General features: G+C 40.0%; 1 protein-coding gene across 3 annotated transcripts; it reads left to right on the forward strand.

The window, feature by feature from the left end:
* Positions 1–5860, forward strand: LOC134873114 (RING finger protein 223). 3 transcript variants are annotated; one of them, XM_063896531.1, is made up of 3 exons: positions 1–290; positions 2278–3161; positions 3994–5860. In XM_063896531.1, exons 2-3 carry the CDS (start codon positions 2446–2448, stop codon positions 4247–4249), a joined length of 972 nt encoding a protein of 323 aa, XP_063752601.1. In that variant the 5' UTR covers positions 1–290; positions 2278–2445; the 3' UTR covers positions 4250–5860. The 3 variants fall into 3 exon arrangements, with proteins under 3 accessions (XP_063752601.1, XP_063752599.1, XP_063752600.1); XM_063896529.1 differs by having other exon boundaries at positions 1–279; XM_063896530.1 differs by lacking the exon at positions 1–290 and adding an exon at positions 1390–1514.
* The last annotated feature ends 15295 nt before the right edge of the window (positions 5861–21155 follow it).

Here is a 21155-nt window from a genome sequence, read left to right on the forward strand (position 1 = left end):
ACCGTTAATTAGCATCACTTTCTTCAGGTGTGTTCGTCTCAAATACACAGAGGAACGTACCCGGCTATCAGGTGCCTTGACTAACCCGTTTCCTCGTTTTTATTCAACTGTTCGAATGACAAGTCAAAGTGTCACAAGTCAGGGAAAGAGAAACTTTAAGGCCAAGTGATTTCCAATAAAATCCACCAGTCAGTTTAACTTGAAGACCAGGGGGATATGTGTGAGAAACCTGTCTAAATGACGATGCAGTTTGGGATGAAGGGAGGACACTAATCACGGGTGAGTAAACGGTAAGCGCAGTGTGCGCCAAGCCTCATTCATAGATCTTATACTTTTAGTTTCCTGGTCGTTAAAAGGCATATGTGTTTCAAAATGGGTTATTTTAAATGTAAGACATTTGAAGAGCATCTCGAGGTAAATTCGGCTAGGATGATTGCCAACAAAGTAAGGGTACAAACTTACAGTGTTCTTTCCTTGCTTCTGCCATGATGGTGTAGTTGTCCTATGCATATCCCAGGCCATTTGTTTTTGGAAGGTATTTTCCCTATCGTTATACATTCTAGACTAACTTGTTACATTTTTGCATGGAGTTTGGTCAGGAACTTTTTCTCTCGCTTTTCACAGTATAGGCCTATTTAATGTGTTTTTGTGTGTTTGAAACGGAGAAGTCTGTATCCCTGTTACAGTTAGTCCTGAGTAGTCAAAAAAAAAAAAAAATGGATAAAATGTATTTTTGTATATTTTTTAATCACCTTGTTTAAATCACACAGGACCTTTTTGATTTATATAATAGATAAAAACCAACTATTATGACACTCTGTAAAACACTATAATGAGATTACTTACTACATCTTGTGTGGTATGTCCTGTTTGAGGTGTTTCAGCAAGAAGCATGGCTTAGTTATTGATTTCAGAAGTGGTATCGGCTGTAAATGATAACTAAATGCCAAATCGGTCATTTCATTAAATGGGTTTGATCTGCTACTTTCCTGTCCATTGTGGTATAATGGTTTTCATTACAATTTCAAGCAGAATAATCAAATCTAATTAAACAACCATGTAACAATTATATCTGCTGCAAATGCAGATGTTAGGAGAGAGGTAATTCAATAATAGTGCCCGTTTTGTATTAAAAACTACACTGTAACAGGACATTTAGAGCAAGAGGACAGATGTACAGTGTGCCAGATGATATCCATTTCAGTATAGATGATCTTTTGTACATTTCTGTTTTTTTTAATGGCTTTAGGTGATCCCTGCTGGGTGTTCCTCAGTTTCAGAACATAAGCCAAATTGTTTTGCATCTTATTTCACTTTTTTTAAATAAAATGTGCAATGCAAATGTCTTTCCTGTTGGTGCCAGTTAGACTGAAACCTGAATCTGGCTGTGTGGCACAGCGTTACTGTGTTATTTGGATACAGACCAGCATCACTAGTTATTCCTAAACTGGCACAAAGAGCAGTACTGACAGCTAATGTGTTAGAAATGACTGTGGCTCTCCATTACTGTGGAGGTAAGTACTGTTTGTCTTTTAATAGATTCATCAGGTTTATTTGAAGCTTTGGAAAGGGAAAAAAAGATCTAGATAACATGTTCATCGTTTTATACGTTTCAACATGATACATGTGGTGTCTATTAGGTGCTTAAATCAAATTTTAAATCTTATTTATGGACAAACCTATACGGTCAGGAGCCAGAATTAAAGATTTAGTAGTACTTTAATGTACCTCAACATGCATCACTTTTGACTTTTCATTTTCTTAGTGCGCACGTTTCTATTTCATTTCTGACATTGAGCATGGTTTAGTTGGCAAATGTTCCCTTTTTAATATCCTAACGATTTGTAAAAACAAAAACAAAAAGTTTAACTATGTGCTTGCACTTCTTAAAAGTTTGTAATTTAATGATACTTTTCTTACATGTCAGCTGTTTGTTTGCAGAGTGTACCCTCATTAGGATACACACTTATGATGACTAATTATTATGTAAAGTTACATTATGAAATCCATGAGAATGATGTCAAAGCAACAGTTTTTCGACTAGATATCAAAATGTTATGAAGAAATTATAAAAAAGTTCAAAAGCTGTTGCCTGTTTTTAGCTTTTTTATACGTGATAGTTAAAAAGTCTGAATATTGAGATTACTTAACAAGAGATTTAATTACCAAAACTAACAGAACTAATGTAATTTTATTAGAAGTTCTTGGTGCTGTTTTCCCTGTTCTGTAAGTCTGTAAATGTAATCCTGTTGGTTGATGATGTATTTTCCTCTTTAGATTAAGTTTTGATTTGGATACTGAGGCGACAGGCGACACCTGGAGCATCTTCATAATTTCTTCCTCATCCTCTGTGGTTCTGATGCGTCCTGTCCCTGCTGACGGCTGAAAGCTCACCAGCCTCCATCTGTTCATCCCCTCAGAGCCTAACCCGCTCCTCCGCAAGTCATGAACCCCTACAGGAACACAAATCCTTCTCCATATTTACCTCATGACCATTATGACGATTCCGATCATCCATCTGAGTCCGCCAACCTGCCCTCTGCTACAGTCATCCCGACGGGTTTCAGCTCTGTTTATCCGGGCTCATCAGACCAAGATAGAGATCAAAACCCTGTCCCATCACCGTATTCAGATCGCTCCACTTCAACGCTTCCAGCCTCAGATTCGGGCTCCGTCTTCAGCTCCAGACCTCAGTCCAGTCTACTTCCAGTCCCATCTCCAGCTCAAACCCCGTCTCCAGCATTTACTCCCACACTGAATCCTTACCCTGCCCTCGCCACCCCGGCCTCCTGCCAGGTCTCCGTCATCGCCTTGTCCCCAGATCTACGCCCGTCCCCTCTCCAGACCCAGTGCTCTGAGGAGAGCTGCCCGGACCTGGAGTGCTCCATCTGCTTCAGCCAGTTCAACAACATCTTCCGCTGTCCCAAGATGCTTCAGTGCAAGCACACATTCTGCCTAGAGTGCCTGGCACGCATCAACGTGAAGTCGACTGAGCCCAACACCATCCAGTGCCCGCTGTGCCGAGGCCTCACCCCCCTACCCACCCTGGGCCTGCCCCGGCTGGCCACCAACTCTGACATGCTGTCCTACCTGCCGGCCGCCATGCAGCGAGTGTACAGCATCCGCTTCGTGCGCAACAAAGGGAAGCTGCAGGTCAAAAGGTATCAATCACGATATTAAGCATTTAAAAGAAATGCCATTCAACAATTTCAAAACTGAAGTCTCGTGGTTCTTGGACACATCTGTGACATTTTGAAAATGCCTTTAAAATGTGATGAATTTCTTTCTTTGGCAGTGCTTTTTTTAACTTGGTTAAAAAACTATTCAGTGTCGATTGATTGCAATATTAACAATGTAATAGAATCTTAATTTGAGAATTACACAAATACAAATGTAAGCCTTCATTTACACTGACAGTCATCCGGGGCCATTTTTTTTAATCTTCAGTTTTTACAGATATGTTTTATGTTACTGTCCAAATAAACTTAAAAAACATACATATTAACACTTGCCCCGGATTGTTCCATGAATCACATCCATAAAATTCATCATTCAGTCCAAGATTTGCCACAGTGATGTCGGCAATATAACATTATGTTTTATCTTCTGGGGGGGATTTAAACAAGCTAAGCATTTAATATCCACTTGCAGAATAATTATCTAACTGATTGTTGTTGCAGTATCGATTAGACTCAAATAAATCTCAAAATCATATGTCCACCGAGTTGCCAGAGAAAATCTTAAAGAGGCCCTATTATGCTGTTTTGGTTTTCCTGAAGTGTGTTCTATAGGCTTGTGTGCATGAAAATGGTCTGCAGAGGCTAAAATCCCAAATTTCATTTCAAATCATGAGGGGCAGCATGAGGAAAATAAAGACATTTCTGAATATTAAGGCACGGAAACCATAACAAGTTTGTTTATTAATACAGAACAAGTGGCTCCAACAGTGAAAGATCATCACTTGATCAATAACGCTGTGTGTTTCTCATTAAGGTCGACTGAAGGTCATCGGCGCTGGGGTCGCAGGCCACTGACCTCTCTGAGGGCGATGAACCGCACTCTGGATGTGGGGCTTCCCAGCCCAACCATCAGGAGCCGCTCAGAGGCGCCCGGCCTGGTTGGAGCTCTGTTCCGACTGACTGGCCGTCCCGTATGCCGAGCCTTTCTCCTGACCGCCGTGGTGATGATGATGGTGCTGCTGACCAGCATCATCATCTTCCTCCTCCATGAAAGCAAGGCCAATGCCTGACATCACACCCTGTCTTCCTCCTGCTTTTTATATCCGTGTTGGGAAAAACAGTCGTCCATCCTGAGGGACTTGAAAGCAGTTAGTGGGCAACATCTGTCTAGCTGCTGTGGCTAAAAGGAGATCCAGATGTGCAATTTTAAAAAAAAAGAAAACATTTCAGGCTGTAGGGCAACAAGCAACTCCTCACTCTGACATCTGAAGAGAGGAAGAGCTGCTCCTTCATCAACACTCACACCTGAGCTGAGACAATGGACTCTTGTTGTTTGAACTCTAGTTCCAAAACAAATCACACAGACTATACTCGCCACTCATAACACAAACACTGAGGTGGTAATCTTGTAAAAATGTTTGCTGTTATTAACCTGTGCCAAAAGCTTTGAATGCTTGTCTAGCACAAGCATTTCCTGTACGAAGTCACAGTGTGGCAGTCGGGGGGTGGGACAGCACTGGAAAAGTCGGAAGCAGCAAACTTGTATCTTCTTTCTCATCACTTTTCTCCAAAAGTACACACCCAGTTTTGAGTTAAACGGAAAAAATCCCCACTTTTTCACGTTGCGCGTAAAACAATGTGGACATCTAAAGGTCATTTGATGGCAGTGAAGATATAAACTTGTGGAAGGCTATAAAAGCAATAGATTTATTGCTGGTTTATTATGATACAAGGTCAAAGTCTATGGTGGCTATGTATCAAAGTCCTCACAAAACACTTGATTATAGCCATATACACAGAATGTAGTATCATTTTTAAACATAAATGTGAAATAATGTACAGTACTAATCATATTTAAACATGTTACCAGGTGGCACCTTCGTGTGTGAGAGAGAGGCCCGCCGCCTAGCGCTTAACCAAATGCTGTAAACGCGAGCCATGCAAATCCAGCCAGGCCACAGTTAGTCTGACGCAGAGGGCTGAGCTGGAACAATTGTTCTTAGTGCAGCTGGAGAGGGTTAGTTCGCCCACATACAGTCCTTTTCAACTTGGAGATGTATCTACATTCATCCTGTTTTTCAGGCATTATAGTTAATTAAAAACCTCAGTCTTTCCATGATTCAATTTTTTCTTTTTTAGATATACCTCACTATCTTTACAATAGAAAGTAGACAGTTTAACTCTTTTTTAAATTTCTCTTTCCAGTGCAAAAAAATTAATTCCATTACCTTTCTTTTATATCTCAGACAAATATTTAAAAACCTATACTTGTATGATATTGTATTTCTGGTGAGACTTTTAAAGAGCCATATAACATGTTACCTGGATCTCGGTGACAAATTCCACTATTCAAAACAAGCATGGCCTTGTTCATATGACCTTCTGAGAGTAAAGGGAACTGCCCACAAGCTAAACTTTCCCCCAAAACACTTTGACTTGCAAATAATGTGCCATCCCAAATTTCCTCCATAAGCTATATCATCAGAGGAATCCGTTTTAATCAGATGTTGATCGTCCTGTGTTAAAACTGTTGCTTCTTCTTCTTCTTTGTGTACTTTGTGTTTTTACTGTGCAATGTAAAATAAATCATTTTATATATTTATATAATTGTTTCAACAAAGCTTTCACTATCACCATGCTTGCTTCTTGTTGAACTTGAATAAATTCCTTTTTGAATTACACTTGAAGTGATTTCTTGAAAGTGGAAAAGAAAGGTTTTTTTGTCTTTTAGGTTTGTAAATGTAGCTAATGCTGCAAGAGCAGAGTTTTAAAGCTTACACAGTCAGGAGAGATATTTAAATGATATGTAAAACATTTTGCAGCCTGATGCTGGTGCTTACAGGACCCACCACTTCCACAATGTCTTTCATACAAAAACAGTTTAACAAAATGAAAGAAGGAAAAACCTTATTATTACAGTTTTTTTCAGTTTCTAACACACCAAAGTGACACATTATTATTTAAACCTCAGCTCAAGTCTCCAAAACTCTAAACTCATTTTCAGCTCGGCACCTGATTCTCAATTCAACTTGGCACTTTTTGCAAAACACTGCACACAGTTCTCTAAGACACAGAAATATGGCATGTACCTGTTAGCCATTTTAAAAATGCTACACAAATGAACCAGTCAACACACATGCCAAATGACCATAAACATAGAACTGCTTTATTGCTGACTCATCAATCAGGATGTAAGCACTAGAAAAAAGGTTCCACGTAAGAACTTTTTACAACAAGGGATACATGGACATAGCAGCGAGAGGAAGAGGGAGAGGGAGGACGAATTGAAGTCAGTTACTTGCAGCATAATGGTTGAAGCAGTATGACCGTCAGGCCTATAGGTAAGATAAGATAAGATGTACCTTTATTAATCCCCGTGGGGAAATTCAGTAGTTTAAGCAGCAACAGAATAAGAGTGAAAAACAAAACAGAGTGGTTCACACAGGATAATAAAACAAACATGAAATGATTAAAATGATGTACAGCTAAGTAACAAAAAACGGAATTAAGGACTTCAGTGAACGTACGTACATTTTGTATCCGGATTGTTGAATATATTTACATCGATTGATACGGGTAAAAGGCTTTGTGCAAAAGTGCAGGCTTGATGTGCAGTCCGGGTTATTGTCAGTGAGTCTCATGGTTAACCCCTTGTTGTGCAGCCTGATGGCTACAGGCACAAAGGAGTTTCCCACGCCTATAGGTGCATGCTGCTTCTGCATGTGGATGAGGAGCTGTGGTCAGACCCAGCCAGGTGGTAAAATGCAGCCTGAGCACTTTTATTTCCTCTGTTTTTGCATTTCTTTTTCCTCAAAGTTTTCCTTGCCATTTATTGTATTTGACGGAGGCTTCATTTCTGTTCACACAGCTGTAAGTGTATGATGTCCATGAATGTTGCACCAATCCGTTTTGGATAAAAGTAAAAGTATAACAACAGTATATTTGTAACAATCTATATATGCAGAATTCTATAGATACAGAACGCCATGAAAGGTGAGTGTGCTTTTGATTGAGCACAATGGTGTGAAGCTGGTTGGACAAAGAAAGAAAGAAAGAAAGATTCAACTTTATTGTCATTGCACAGAGTACAAGTACTAGGACAACAAAATGCGGTCTCTGCATTTGACCCATCCTAGTGTTAGGAGCAGTGGGCTGCCATTATGTACGGCGCCCGGGGAGCAGTGTAGGTAACCAGTGTCTTGCTCAGGGACACCACGGTGGCACTTGGACTTTCGGGGACTTGAACTGGTGACCTTCCAGTTCCCAGGCCAAGCCCCTATGGACTTTGCCACCACTGCCCAAGTGTGTTGTACTATAAATCAAGTGTGTGCCATTTGGTGCAAAAGTTTGATTTTGGTAAGTGTTTATGTAGTTTTAATTTTGCAGGATATGTGAGGTGCTTTGCACTGTGTGTTTTTGTGAATTGTGTTACGTTTTCTGTGAAAATAATGCTTTCAAAAAATATGTTTTAGCAATTGAAAAAATCTGCATTACATTCTTATTTCATATATATTTTTTGTTGTGTTTTATTGGGCATTTTACTTTTCTATTTTTTATTTATCTTTTGTATGGTACCTTCTTATTACTTATGTTTCTATAATATTTAATTTTATTCTAAGATGGAACGACTGTCCCGAAAACCAGTCACCCGGGATAATTAAAAGTATTTCTGATTCGTCCTATTTGCAGCATGGTTATTCTCATGTATTAATGGAGGATAAATGTAAATAAAGATATTTTACCTTCAGGAGATTTTGTCACGTCATTGCTCAATTGAAGCGTTCCATATTGTTCATTTCTCCAGCAGGTGGGGCTGTAGCACCAAGGGAAGCAGTAGAATTCTTGCAGTTTACTAACGCTCCAAATGTTCAGAGGGAGGTCCGACATGGTTTAGCTTTACTTTGAGAATGTGCCAATGCTTTAGGATCAACAGGGGTACACATAGCAAATGAGTCCTGTATATAATTGAAAATAATAAACCTACAGCATTTGATGGCGCACAGAGGTGGGAAGGATTCAAGTACAAATTATTCCATACTGTACATGTATATTTTTCTGGTATCAATACTTACTGTACTATTTATTTTTCTGAACACTTTTTTACTACTTACAATTTTAACACAAATACGCTTTTTACTTTTTCAAAACAGGCTTTAGTTTGAATATGTATTTGGTGGCGAGATCTTTATTATTTAGTCATTGCGCACCTATTGCTTTATTCAGCTTTTTCTTGAACAACATAGCAACTTAAAAATACAGACAAGACGACAGTTATAGTAAGAAAAATGTTGAAATTATAAACAAACAAAGAGTGGAAATATCTGAACTTTTTTTAAAAAAATTTAAATAATAGCATTTCAAATATACAGGTCAGATATTATCATTATTCACAAACGATAACCTATATTTAATATAGGATATTTGAACATTAAAACATGGAGACATGTCCCAGTAGGGAAATACAAATATGAACCAGAAAATTAGCATAGCAGGCCCCCTTTTAAGCTGATGTTATAAGCTTGTGTATCGTAGTAAAAAAAATGGAGCTAAAATGTAATCTTTAAGCATTCACTTCAGTGTGATGATAATAATGGTCTATGTCATGTTTCCCAGGGAATTATTTAATGTGAGAATAGAGGTGTGTGCAGGGCGAGGGTGTAGAGGTTGGACTGACAGCGCCCTCTAGGGACAGCTGACATGAAAATGTGTATCCTTTAGTCTGGAGAGGAAACACTCTTCATCTGGCTTCATGTTGTTATTAAACACCAACATTAGCAGCTCTTCTTCTCCTCAATTAGTGAAGATAAAATCACCTGTTTAATAGAGAGCTGAGCTGTGTCCCTTCTGAACATTTCCAGTACTTTTTTTTCTGACAGTGAGGGAGGAGGGTCTCTGTAGTCCGTTGACCTGATCTAACAACAACAATTTAATTCACACACACACACACACACACACACACACACACACACACACACACACACACACACACACACACACACACACACACACACACACACACACACACACACACACACACACACACTCTGTTTGTTGGATAAGAGCTTGTTGTTGAAGCCGGAGAGAACATCCACATTGTTTCATGATGCCTCTTTCCCTGGATTCCTGGGGGGGCCTCTTTAATTAACACTAAAGAGGCCCTATTCTGCTCATTACCAGGTTCATATTTGTAATTTGTTCCTCTCCTGGGACATGTCTCCATGCTTTAATGTTCAAAAAGCTCTTTATTTTTCTCATACTGTCTGTGCTGCAGCACCTCTTTTCACCCTCTGTCTGAAACCAGAGCCCAGTCTGCTCTGATTGGTTAGCTGGCTGCATAGTGATGTCACTACGTTCATGAAGTAACCATAGGAGTCCAATGCAGGCGTTTCAACCAGGGGGGGAGTGTGTGGGAGAGAAACTCCCTCTGGAGGGAACAAAGGGATTTTAGCCTTTGCAGACCATTCACATGCCAAGGCTTGACTCAACATTTTCAACACTTCAATTCTTGATAGACTGGTTTTCTGTACATACACTTACCTTGTGTGTGTACATTAATCTTAACTTGAAAAAACACTTCATTCAATTAAAGCTTATTATTTTATCTCTGTGGTCCCCCCGTAGGCTCCGTGATTATGAAATAATACGGACTTGATATCTGTATCATGTAATCAACTATGATTCGATATAAAATAGTTAGTGTCAAAATGGCATTATTCATTATATTTGTAAATAATGCAGATGTGAATATGAATAGTAAAAAGGAATGAAACCAGCAGGTTAAACATAAAGAAGTCAGTTATCAAGTATAATGCCAACAAGTCTTAAATGTGGTACTTTTTACATTTGATTTTACAATCTCTTGAATTTGACAAAAAGGATATTTTAAGAAATCAGTTGATGTTTTTGAACTCATGATAGGAGGTTAAGCTGACTTTGCAATATGCAAATGCTAAAAACAGTAATCATCTACAAATCTGTTTCCGAGGAAGAACAACATTTTTTTTTACAAAAACAAATACAATTGTATTTATTATAAAGGTGTGAGGCCTTAACATCTATCACTGTGTATATCACCAATACAACTTTAAGAAACTCCACACATCTCAGTAAACACTGTAAATTGTTGACTTTATTTGATCATTTCAGTTAAAAAGTAAAATTCATATTTCACAGTTTGATAATTAACATGTTGAAGGTTGAAAACAAAGCACTTCTGGTATCGTTTGTAAAATGCTTACGTAACTTTCATGAAACGCATTTCTCGTCACGATCGGCTGTTTCAATGAACGGCCGAATGTTGTGTCACGGTAAATGTTGCGGCCGCAAGGTTGTGGGACAGCTTTTTCTCCTTTCCTTTTGTAAAGGAGGGTCCAGTGTTTCCTAAGCTAAAGGAGATTATAAAGGACGTTTCAGAGCTCCTTTCCTATCATCTCGAGAATTCAAACAGCTCTTATCATGGCTGCCACTGAGGGACTTCCAGGTCATTCCACCCTGTTAGGAACCTTCCTAAGCCAAACTGACAATTCAAACGCAACCTCGAACTCAGTGTGAGGATAACTTCAGATTCAAAAAGGATTTTACATAACTGAGGTTTCTCCTCTCACATAACCTGTGAGGTGTCCTGCACGCTACCTCCACCTCATACAAGTATTCAGCCTAAGGCCGATACACTGCCTCAGAGTCTGTGTGTGACTGGCTGTTTTTCTTGGCTCTATTAAAGTCGTCTGCTTTCACGCACCAGAGTTTAGCCCCGGAGGAAGATGCCTTAAAAATAGGTATAATGTGTTCTTTGCACGAAAAGTGACAGGAATATGTTTTCCCTGCAGGAACGCATTAGACATACAGTAGAGACACACAGCAGCGTGTGGTGAGGCTGTGGAGGTCGAGAAGGCGGATAATTCTCAGCTCTCCACATCCCTAAATTTTAACCCAGGGATGAATCAAATACGTTTTATTGAAACAATAATCAACCTCCCAAACTAACAGAGTTTCCACTCCCAATATTTTGAGCTTGTTATCACTTTTAAAACATCTCCAGCAAGGAATGGAGAGAAGCTACCCAAAATGAATATCCTAACTAATCATTTTTTGTATTTTAAGACTCCTAATAATACTTAACTGCTTTCAGATGAATACTATTGTGTAGCTTTAGAAGGTCTCCAGCACAGTTTCAGTACTGTTGGATAAGCTATTGTGTATGGAAATAATAACAGATTGTATAAATATGAAACATGTTGAACTTAGTTTTTGATATCTGCATGAACTACATTAAAAAACATTTACTCCTGACCATAAGGTGATGATGGTTGAAATTGTCATGCAAACCAATAAGAAGAAATAGGCAATAAAAGCACCTAAGATGTTTCAGTCACCAGAATGATGATGACACTGCTGGCTCCACTGAACAGAGCTGGAGAAGATTGATAAAAGAGCGGTGCAGTGACGATGTATTGTGTAGGCCTAACCAGAAGTTAGCAAAGGCTAACATCGACTAAAAGCAATGGGACATTCCCATTCGATTTCAGTATATTGCATAAAATAACATGTGTGCTAAACACACATTTATGATAATTAAAATGTTTGGTTCCGCAGTATAATCTCAACATATTAACACTACTTTTTTTAAAAGGTAAAGGCAATCACCAGAAGTAAAGTAGTAACGCTGGGCTATAAACGAACTACATCACAGTGGCTGTGCATATTGCCTAAGCTAAAGGCGGTCTTGTGTCGGTGTGATGACTTTTTGTAGGCTCTTTTAGTCACTTGTTAGCAACCGCCTTTTACTATGACACATTAGTACTTTATGTTGTAGAACAACATATAAAAATCTCTAAAGCTTGTTTTAACCACAGACCTTATTTCAGGCCTCTGATCAGCGCGTTCATAAAACCATTGACTTCAAGACGAGACACTGGACTCATTTCTTCACGACTACTTTGTTTAAAAGTACTTTACATTTATCTCGGATTGTGGTGCATTTTAGCAAGGAGCCTAAAGAAGGGTTTTTATTCACATATACTATATTGTCATGTACTTTCTGTCGGCCTCACACAACCTTAAACTTCATGTTTAAAATCTGGATAGGCTTCAGGCTGCTGCAGGAATAGCAGAGGGGAGAGGCACGCTTCAAAATAGCTCCCTAAATGATGCTATTAACAATCTCTGTCAAGTGTGTCAGCTGTTTGTTTCCCCAGTTGTCATGGCAGACTGTAATTAAACTTGCCAACACACTAAGTATTCATTTGTTATTTCTCAACACATCTACTAGCTTCCAACGCCAGCCCCTCCTCCTCAGATAGGACTCTGGTACTCACCTGTAAACAACATAATGTGTGTGTTGCTGAGTTTTGGTGCTTTCAGTATATTTTGTATACATGACTTGTAACAGAATATTTTAATAAACTGTCATACCCATCACATCGTTTAAAATGCCAGGAACAGTGGTGACTACAGGAGTTCAATCCAACAGTACCTTTTATTCGATATTTTTCTTAACATCTATAAATCCTGGGTCTGATCTACCATATGGGCAACCTGGGCAAATGCAGTCCAGGGGCCCTTGAGCAAAAGGGGGCCCTCAGTGACAACAGATTTTGTTTTTGTCTGCACAACCTCACTCATAATTAAAACATTTTAAATAAAACCCACTCTTCACTGCCATAAATGCCTCTGCTTTGCAATAAGGTGAAAAATCAACTTTGGTATACGTTTTTTTTTTTTTAGCAACGCCCCTGGTTCAGTTGGAGGGAATTAATGAAGTGATCATTGAAGGAGCTTTTATGCTATAAAGCAGATGTGTGCGGCATTTACTGTAAGAATCACACACAATTATCAATAGTGCAGACTTATTACGTGAAGTTACGTGTGCACGTTTTTCTGTCTTTGGGTGCGGTTCGGGTAGGCTACCTGGCTCCGCCCTTCTATGTACTTCCGCTCAATTTTTATTTCCCTTCAGTACTCTGTCTGGGTTTTCGGCATATTCGCGGGTTTTCTCCGGCCAATCTTAACCTGTTCAATCAGCGAACAGAGGAAGTGGCTGAGATCAATGACGTTGAGGTCGTGCGCAAGCTTGAGTTGTAGTTCAGCAATGGCGGCGGAGAAAGATGCGAGCGAAGCCATTCGTTCCATGGTAGGCAACGCTGCCGAATATCCAGAAATTAAAGCCGGAGCAAGAACAATCTTTGCTGAGTTTTGTTGGTGGCCATGATGTTGTGGCCCTCCTCCCGACGGGGTTCGGGAAACGTTATATTTTCCAGACTCTCTGTACAAATGAAATGTAGTAGGAGAGTCTGGTAGGACCAGGCTAGGGTTCGGGGCCCATGAGCGCTCAGTGCCCAGGGGCCCCTGGAGGTACTAATCTTGCCTTGAATAAATACCATGAATAGTTAAAACAGTTTGAAGTCTATGTTTTAATATGACTACCTGTCTGTGTGTCACGATCTGTCGGTCTTTATTTTGAAAGGTGTTCACCCCCCGTCTTTTGTCTGTGGTTGCTTCCTGTCTGTGATTTCCCTCCTGTGAGATTGCTGATACTGTTCAACTGGTGCCCTTGTGTTTTTCTGCCTTGCCCAGTTGTGTCTTGTCCTTTCATTAGTTCTGCATGTATTTAAATTCTTGTTTTTCTGTTGGTCGTCGTGGTATTGTTGCGTTCACTAGGGAGAGAGGTCCAGTCTGTATGTTGAGTCTTGTAGCCGTAAAGTAAAGGTATTTTTTGTAAAAAACCTGTATCTGTGCTGCATTTATGTCCTGCCTGCTCCACTCACCCCGACAGAGTGGCTCTACGCTCCAGACCCATTGGTTACTTGAGACAACATTTTTTAAACTACAGATGTGGAGTAAAATAAAAAAATCAACAGGACTATTCTGTAAGGTTTAGTTAACATTTTGGTGTTCTTTGTCAATCTGTTGTCATCATATCCCTATGGATTTTCCTGCCGCCAATGTTTTCCCGGAGTTGTTATGGTCGGTCGCAGTTCCTGGTTCCCTGTCTCTGTCTTAATCTGGATTTTCCCGCCCTCCTGTGGTCTCCAAGTCTTCCCAGTGTGTTCTTTGTCTTATTTTGCTACTATATCCTCCATACTGCGTCCTGCTGAGCGGTACAGGAACTTTTATACCGCCAGGATGCGTTTTTATTATTAATGTAGTTATTGACGTCTACATTTATTGACACCCTGCATTTTAAACTCATAATCTAATAACCCAGGATATGACTAAGGTGTTCTTCTTTTCACTGACCAGGCCTAATTGTTTCTGGAACAATTTCAATAATTGTAGGCTCAAACCCAATGCTCGAAAATTGTCATCCTGAATCAAAATGACTTAAATTAAATGATAAATAAAGGACGTTCATTTGGTCCCTTTTGTCGTTCAGATGTATTATCACTTATTCTGACTCAATAATAACTCATTTGAAAAAAACGGTATAAAAACGGAGGAGTGATTCCCTTGAGTTTAATCTGTTGCGCTTCACTCCACTGTTAAACTGCTCTGATGTTAAGATGCATTAGATCAGGGAATGCGCTGCTGCGTTCAATCAGGCGATACACAATAAAGGGGCGTATCGAGTGACTGAGAATTTCATAGAAGTATGGTCTGTTGGTTCCTCGGTTATCACTCCTCAGAGATCGCTCCCCCAGGCTCAAATAAGGGCCATCTACGTTATACATGTTTATTCTAGGATCCTCATACCCTGACTTGCCTTTAGACAGATTGTGGAGACAAGACTATCCTGCTCTGGATCCAGAATTTGACTGGGAGGATGTTTGGGATAGTGTAAAGGAGGCCTCACGTAATCCTAACCATCAACAAATACATTTTAATTTCATACATAGAACTTATTTAACCCCTCGCAAACTTTTCTACATGAGACTGATAGACTCTCCCTTGTGCTCCTTTTGTACTCTAAAGTCTCCAGGAAAATTCCTACATATGATGTGGGATTGTCCACCGGTAACACAGTTCTGGTTTGATGTTGCTTCGACACTGTCAGATCTAGTGGTTGTGTCGGTACCAGCGACTGTCCCTGTTGTGATTCTGAATGATTTTTCAGGACTTCATACTTCTAGACTAAATAAGCGTATCATCCTAGCTGGGCTCACGGCCGCCAAAAAGATGGTTGTTACGCGATGGAAACCCTCACAGATACTTAACATTAGACAGTGGATCCTTACCTTCTTAGATGTGATGTATTTGGAATTGTCAACTGCCCGTATTCATGGAGCTACTGAAAACACTCTGTCCATTTGGCAGACAGCAGCTGAATCTTTGAAAGGCTTATTGGGGTAACCTTATAACCTTAACTATCATCACCCCTCGTGACATTCATTTTATGAATCCTTCTTTCCCCTGAAGTGTGTGTGTGTGTGTGTGTGTGTGTGTGTGTGTGTGTGTGTGTGTGTGTGTGTGTGTGTGTGTGTGTGTGTGTGTGTGTGTGTGTGTGTGTGTGTGTGTGTGTGTGTGTGTGTGCGTGTTTGTCTGCGTCTTTGTGTATGTCTGTGTGTCTATATCATTTCCATTGTGTTTTGGATGCATCCCTTTGCATACAGGCAGGCGTGCATGGGGCTGCTTTTTTGTTTTCATTTTAATTTTCCCTTTTCTTTCTTTATCAGGTGTTATTGTGCTGTGTTAGTTTTGTTTTGGTTAGATTGGTTTGGGTGGGGGGTCATTATTTTTCTTTGCGTCACAAAGTTGTGCTATTTTATTGAAATTTGGATGCATATTTTTGTGACAAATGTTGACAATATTGAATTGTATTTTGATGTGCAATTGCTTAATAAAAATTTGGCCACAAAAAAAAATAAGGGCCATGGGACGCTTCTTAAGATGGCGCACCAAAACAACTTCCGGTTTGAGCGAGGATCGAGGAAATTACAAATAACAAAAATGGGTTGCCGCTAAAGTCTTCGTCGCCCTTTGTCCTGTGCCAGTTTGTCTAGACTTGTTAAGCCAAGCTTCCCAGCAGACTCCTATGATTCAGATATCCATTGATCCAGGTGAGCGTTTGTGTACTCTTTTTTTTTTTTGTCAACCTCTTGAAGCTTTTGTTCATTAAGTACCTTGTCCCTGGTGTCGTTTGTTTGTGTCCTGAGCCTTGTGTCATTCGGAAAACAAGAAGAGGTTCCACTTGCTTGTGGAAGCTAACATTCACACCGTCGGCCGTCGTGAGAAACACAGAGTTAAGTATCTTGCCCAAGAAACCGCGTCATGTTGACTGAACCCAAGACCTTCCGATTGAAAAACGACCGCCCAAGTTGAACCCAGCATGTGATTATCCCTCAGCAATGAAGTCATCTGAATTCAATCTAAGGAAAACACCAAGAAGACAATCAAATTAAAATAAAGTTCTTTGAATCCTAAAGTGAATTTAAGAAGTTGTTTTAATATGTTAAATTGCTACTTGACATCAGATCATCAAACATAAAAAATCTGTATTGAAATGAAATGACTCTTAATAACTGTCACTGACATAATTTACTGATCTACTACAGTACCCCTAAAATGTTGCATTTAAACAGTATCCATATAAGCTGTGTGGAATTAAAACTTGTAGATTGTATTATAATGTAGGGATGAACCCACAATTGATCTTCATCTTGATCTTAGAACATTTGATTATAGTAATATTAAGAAGTGCCTCTTTAACGGAGGACATTATTATTATGCCATCCCTAATTTAAGGTCCCGAAGAAGAATAATTGGTTATACCAACAGGAATTGTACCAAAACTGAGCTGAACCAAACTGTAATTTATCCTTCACACCCACCCCTCCTTTGAGATGATGAGGCCAAACTCCAGCAGGGTGTTAGCTGCAGTGATCACCACTGTGGGAATCACTAACCAGTATGATCAAGATGTTATAATTTTATTTTCATGCTCCAACGTGCCTCTTGTTTCCTGCTGACAGAGGCCGAGCCTTTCCTGTCAGCGCATCGGTATTCTGTTACCATGCCAGTCCAAACAACAGGCAGCGTCATACAACATAAAGAAACCTGAAAAAAAAATGTTGGCAGAGGGAAATGCTCCAGGGAAAGTGATGGATATGAAAAAGCTTAACAACTTATGAAACTATCTGGAAGGTAAGCTTTTATAGAAGTTGGCAACACTGTCCTTGAATCAAGTCTTGTCCCTCAATTTGAGTCACTTCTGACTCACTGGTTGCTTCAATACAGAGACTTCTAATGCTGCTGCAATTCTTAGCAAAAGCTTAACATTACATCTGTATTAAGGAGCCTGGTACATTTATCTGGTGGAGGCAGAATATGTACAGAAAAAAAACTTCAATAATAGGGGCCATGCTTCAGCAAAATTCCTATCCTCCGTGTTGACCACACCTAAGGCCAACGAGTGCAGTTTCCATTTGTGATGGATTAGGTGTGCTGTTAAAGCATATTCTGAGGATGTGACGTCCTTTGGTCTCCAGTCAGTGCAATACATGTAGTTTGTATGCAATTCCTCCACTTTCTTCGCCTTTTCACTGCCATGCAACTCATGGAAAACATACGCTCGGCCCAGTTGGGGTCATAATTGTGATTAATTCGCGTATCTGTTTTCGAGAACCCTGATTACTTGGCAATGTAATACAATCTTGAAAGCACTCCATCCAATGTCAGACTTACACTGAAACTTACACAAAGTAGGGAAGGAGAAAAACGCCAGGTTTTCAAAATAAGTTCTGGTGTACGGGAGCAACCAGTTTACTATGTACTGTAAACCAGTGGTGGGCCGTCAGGGCCAGCAAGGCCTTCTCTGCTGGCCTAAACATCATCAGAATATAAATTAAATTTTGATATATTTTTTCCACAAATACGTATTAAATTATTCCCCATAGTCTATTCTCTTCATTTTATAGCGTTCGTCTTGGCTGCGCGGCTTCCAGCCTCAGAACGAGATTTGGAGGGCTGGCCTTTATGTTAGAGCTTTTATCCAATCATATTTCAGCCATAATGTGTTGCTAGGGTCAAAGAAATCTGCCCTTAGGCCTTCAGAATCAACAGTGCGGGCGGCTGTAGCTTAAAGTGAACGCAAACAAAATTGTGGCGTTAACCAATCAGATTTCGAGGTGGCGACAACGGGCCAGCTAGCAGGCGTACGCTAACGTTAGCACGTGCACATCTTCTGATTGGATACGCACTATTGAGTGGCAGAGCTAGGCAGTAGGCAGAGCCATACAGTCTATGGGCAAAGCTAGCAAACATAACTAGAACTTGAGCGAGCTAATTTGTGTAGATTTCTACAAGCTATTTTTTTCAACCCACAATGGCTGAAGGAGGAGAAGAGATCAATTTGGTCGAAGATATAATAACAACGCCATTTTCAAAACGAACTTTTCAAGTAAAGCTACACATCTTGAAAAGGGAACGACCAACTCCAACGCTAGCGAGCCTAGCACAGCAGGGAAACTACGAGCGGTAGGCCTACCCCTGGCTCACAGCCTCCGAGAGGCACTGCAAATTGTACTGCCGGGAATGCCTGGTATTTGCAACTGATCGATTTGGTGTTTGGAGCCACACTAAATTTGCAAACTTGAGTTGTCTAACCAAGGCAGCAACGAGACACCAAAGCACGGCTGGGCACTTGGAAGCACTGGTGCTTTTGAAAACCTTTGGGGACACCCGAGTGGATCTACAGCTCAACGAACAAGTGCCCAGGGAAACGGAGCTCCACAACGAAAGGGTGAACAAAAATAGGGAATTATTGAAAGACTGATTGATTGTGTCCTGTTTTTGGGTAAACAGGAACTTTCATTTAGGGGACACGATGAAAGCGCCGAGTCCAGAAACAGAGGAAACTACGTGGAGCTTCTTTCTTTTCTTGCTGAGAACAACACAGATTTGCATTACCACCTGCACACAAACAACATGTTTACTGGGACGTCAGGCAAAATACAAAACGACCTGATTTATGCTATTGCTGAAGTGATGGGAGAAGAGATCAAAATGAAGATTAAAAAAGCACCCTTTGTCGCTGTTATGGTGGACGAGACGTCAGATGTGGGTAATGTAGCACAGCTGGCACTTGTCCTGCGTTATGTGACGGACACAGGTGTCAAGGAGCGGTTTGTCAGATAATCTGATTAATTAAGTTAACTGTAAATGCTGATGTATTGATTATAAATGCTTCGGAAATATTAATATAACTCTGTTGTACTTGACTATGTTAAGGTGATGCAACGCCCGGTTATACTGCGTTTCTGTCTAAATGTATAGTTTCTAGAGCCATGGCGTCATAATGATGGTATTAAGAGGTGGAATAATTCAGGTAGGACTGTGTAGGACATCACTGAAGGCCTAGGTGTGAAATGCACGGCCCGCCACTGCTGTAAACATGTTCTCTAATAACCAACACAAGCTGGTTTCTCTGAGTTACAATCACATCAAAAAATGTTCATTGTCTTTGACACCAGTGGACTTGTCCTTCATGAACGCACACATTTACCATGGGACAGATTCAACAAGGGTCTGGAAACCTTCCTAATAGATTTTGGTCACATATTTGTGAGTTGCATATCCATGAGGCTATTATTCCCTTCCACCACTTCATGTGATTCTGCAGGCCATTTGACTACAGGCAATTCATTGGGGCCGTGTTGTTGATATGAAGCAGGATGGATCTGTGAATTTGGCGTAGTGTATGCCGTATTATGCCAAATTCAGACTGTACCATCTGAATGTTTGAGTAATGGAGACTTATCAGTCTCTGATATATCAGTCTCATCAGGCTACCCTTTTCCAATAATCGACTGTACTGTTTTGGAGAGCCCATAATGATTGTACGCCACGTTGCTCTTTGTCAGGTGACAGGACTGGCACTGGTCATTGCTTATTCTCTGTTTACCCTGGAAATGGTTCATTATGAAAATCTGTGCACTTACTGAAATACTTAAGCCCATCTGGCAGCAGCATGTCCTGATCAACCTTGTCTTAAATTACCATTCTTTCTTATTTTTATAGTTCTTTGAACTTCAGCAGATTGTCTTGACCACGTCTACATGCCTGTACCCTATTTGGTAGACACTACAAGGCAGCCAAACTCTAGGGGATTGTAATACAGCAAGATGGGTGGACCAATTAAAACCAAGTATTGGTTCATATTGACAAAAATAAAATGTTCATGTTTCCTTACCATAAGATCTGTCAAATGTTAATAGACTGTAAATTACTACAATATGTAGTACAAGTTCAATGTTTGTGACTAAATGTCAACATTACAAAAATAAAACCAAAAGGTCAAATAGCAGGGCGCCTGTTTCATTTGCAGGATGCAAATTTGATTTGCAGCAGCATTATCACATACTTCACAGTCCAGTACACTTCTGCGTGCTTGAGGAAATGCATTGTTTTAGGTTATGCGTGCATGTCTGTTGCTCATGATTGTGACAAAAGATCAAATTAAAGTCACCGTGAAATCCTGTCTCATAGCATTAAAGAGTAGACACTGAGACGTCAAACTGCCTTGTTACTCAAACTGGACTTTGTATTATATTTCAAATTTGTATGTGTACCTGAGCAACACAGACAATGACAGAGGGCTATTTTTAGTGTGAATACCTGCTATCCAGATAAAAGAGCCTCATCAGTGTCTGCTCAGAACAAAGACGCATACCTCTGTCAAACTTTAGCCGTGTAAAGTTTCACGTAGCGTGTTATGGGAACAAAAGACTGTCCTCTCTCTGATGTGAAAATATAATACGCTGACGCACAACAGCTTTGACCTGTGTCAGCAGTGTGTGAACAACACACGTGTTAAAAATAAGGTTTAGAACAACAGATGCCATTACGTGAATAAAAAACATCTATCATGACAATGAATTATGAGTGAAAGAGCTTATTACTTCATGAATAATTGATGTACTGGAGAACAGAGGTCTTGGATTAAGGTGTCTGGAATCAGCTGAGTGTGTTAAAAATGTCCTCATATTTCTATGACGTGAGTGTGCCTTCTGAATGTCAGTTACACACTGGTCTGTTTACCCATGC

The sequence above is a fragment of the Eleginops maclovinus genome, chromosome 12, assembly GCF_036324505.1.
Source record: "Eleginops maclovinus isolate JMC-PN-2008 ecotype Puerto Natales chromosome 12, JC_Emac_rtc_rv5, whole genome shotgun sequence".
NCBI classification, from domain to species: Eukaryota; Metazoa; Chordata; class Actinopteri; order Perciformes; family Eleginopidae; genus Eleginops; species Eleginops maclovinus.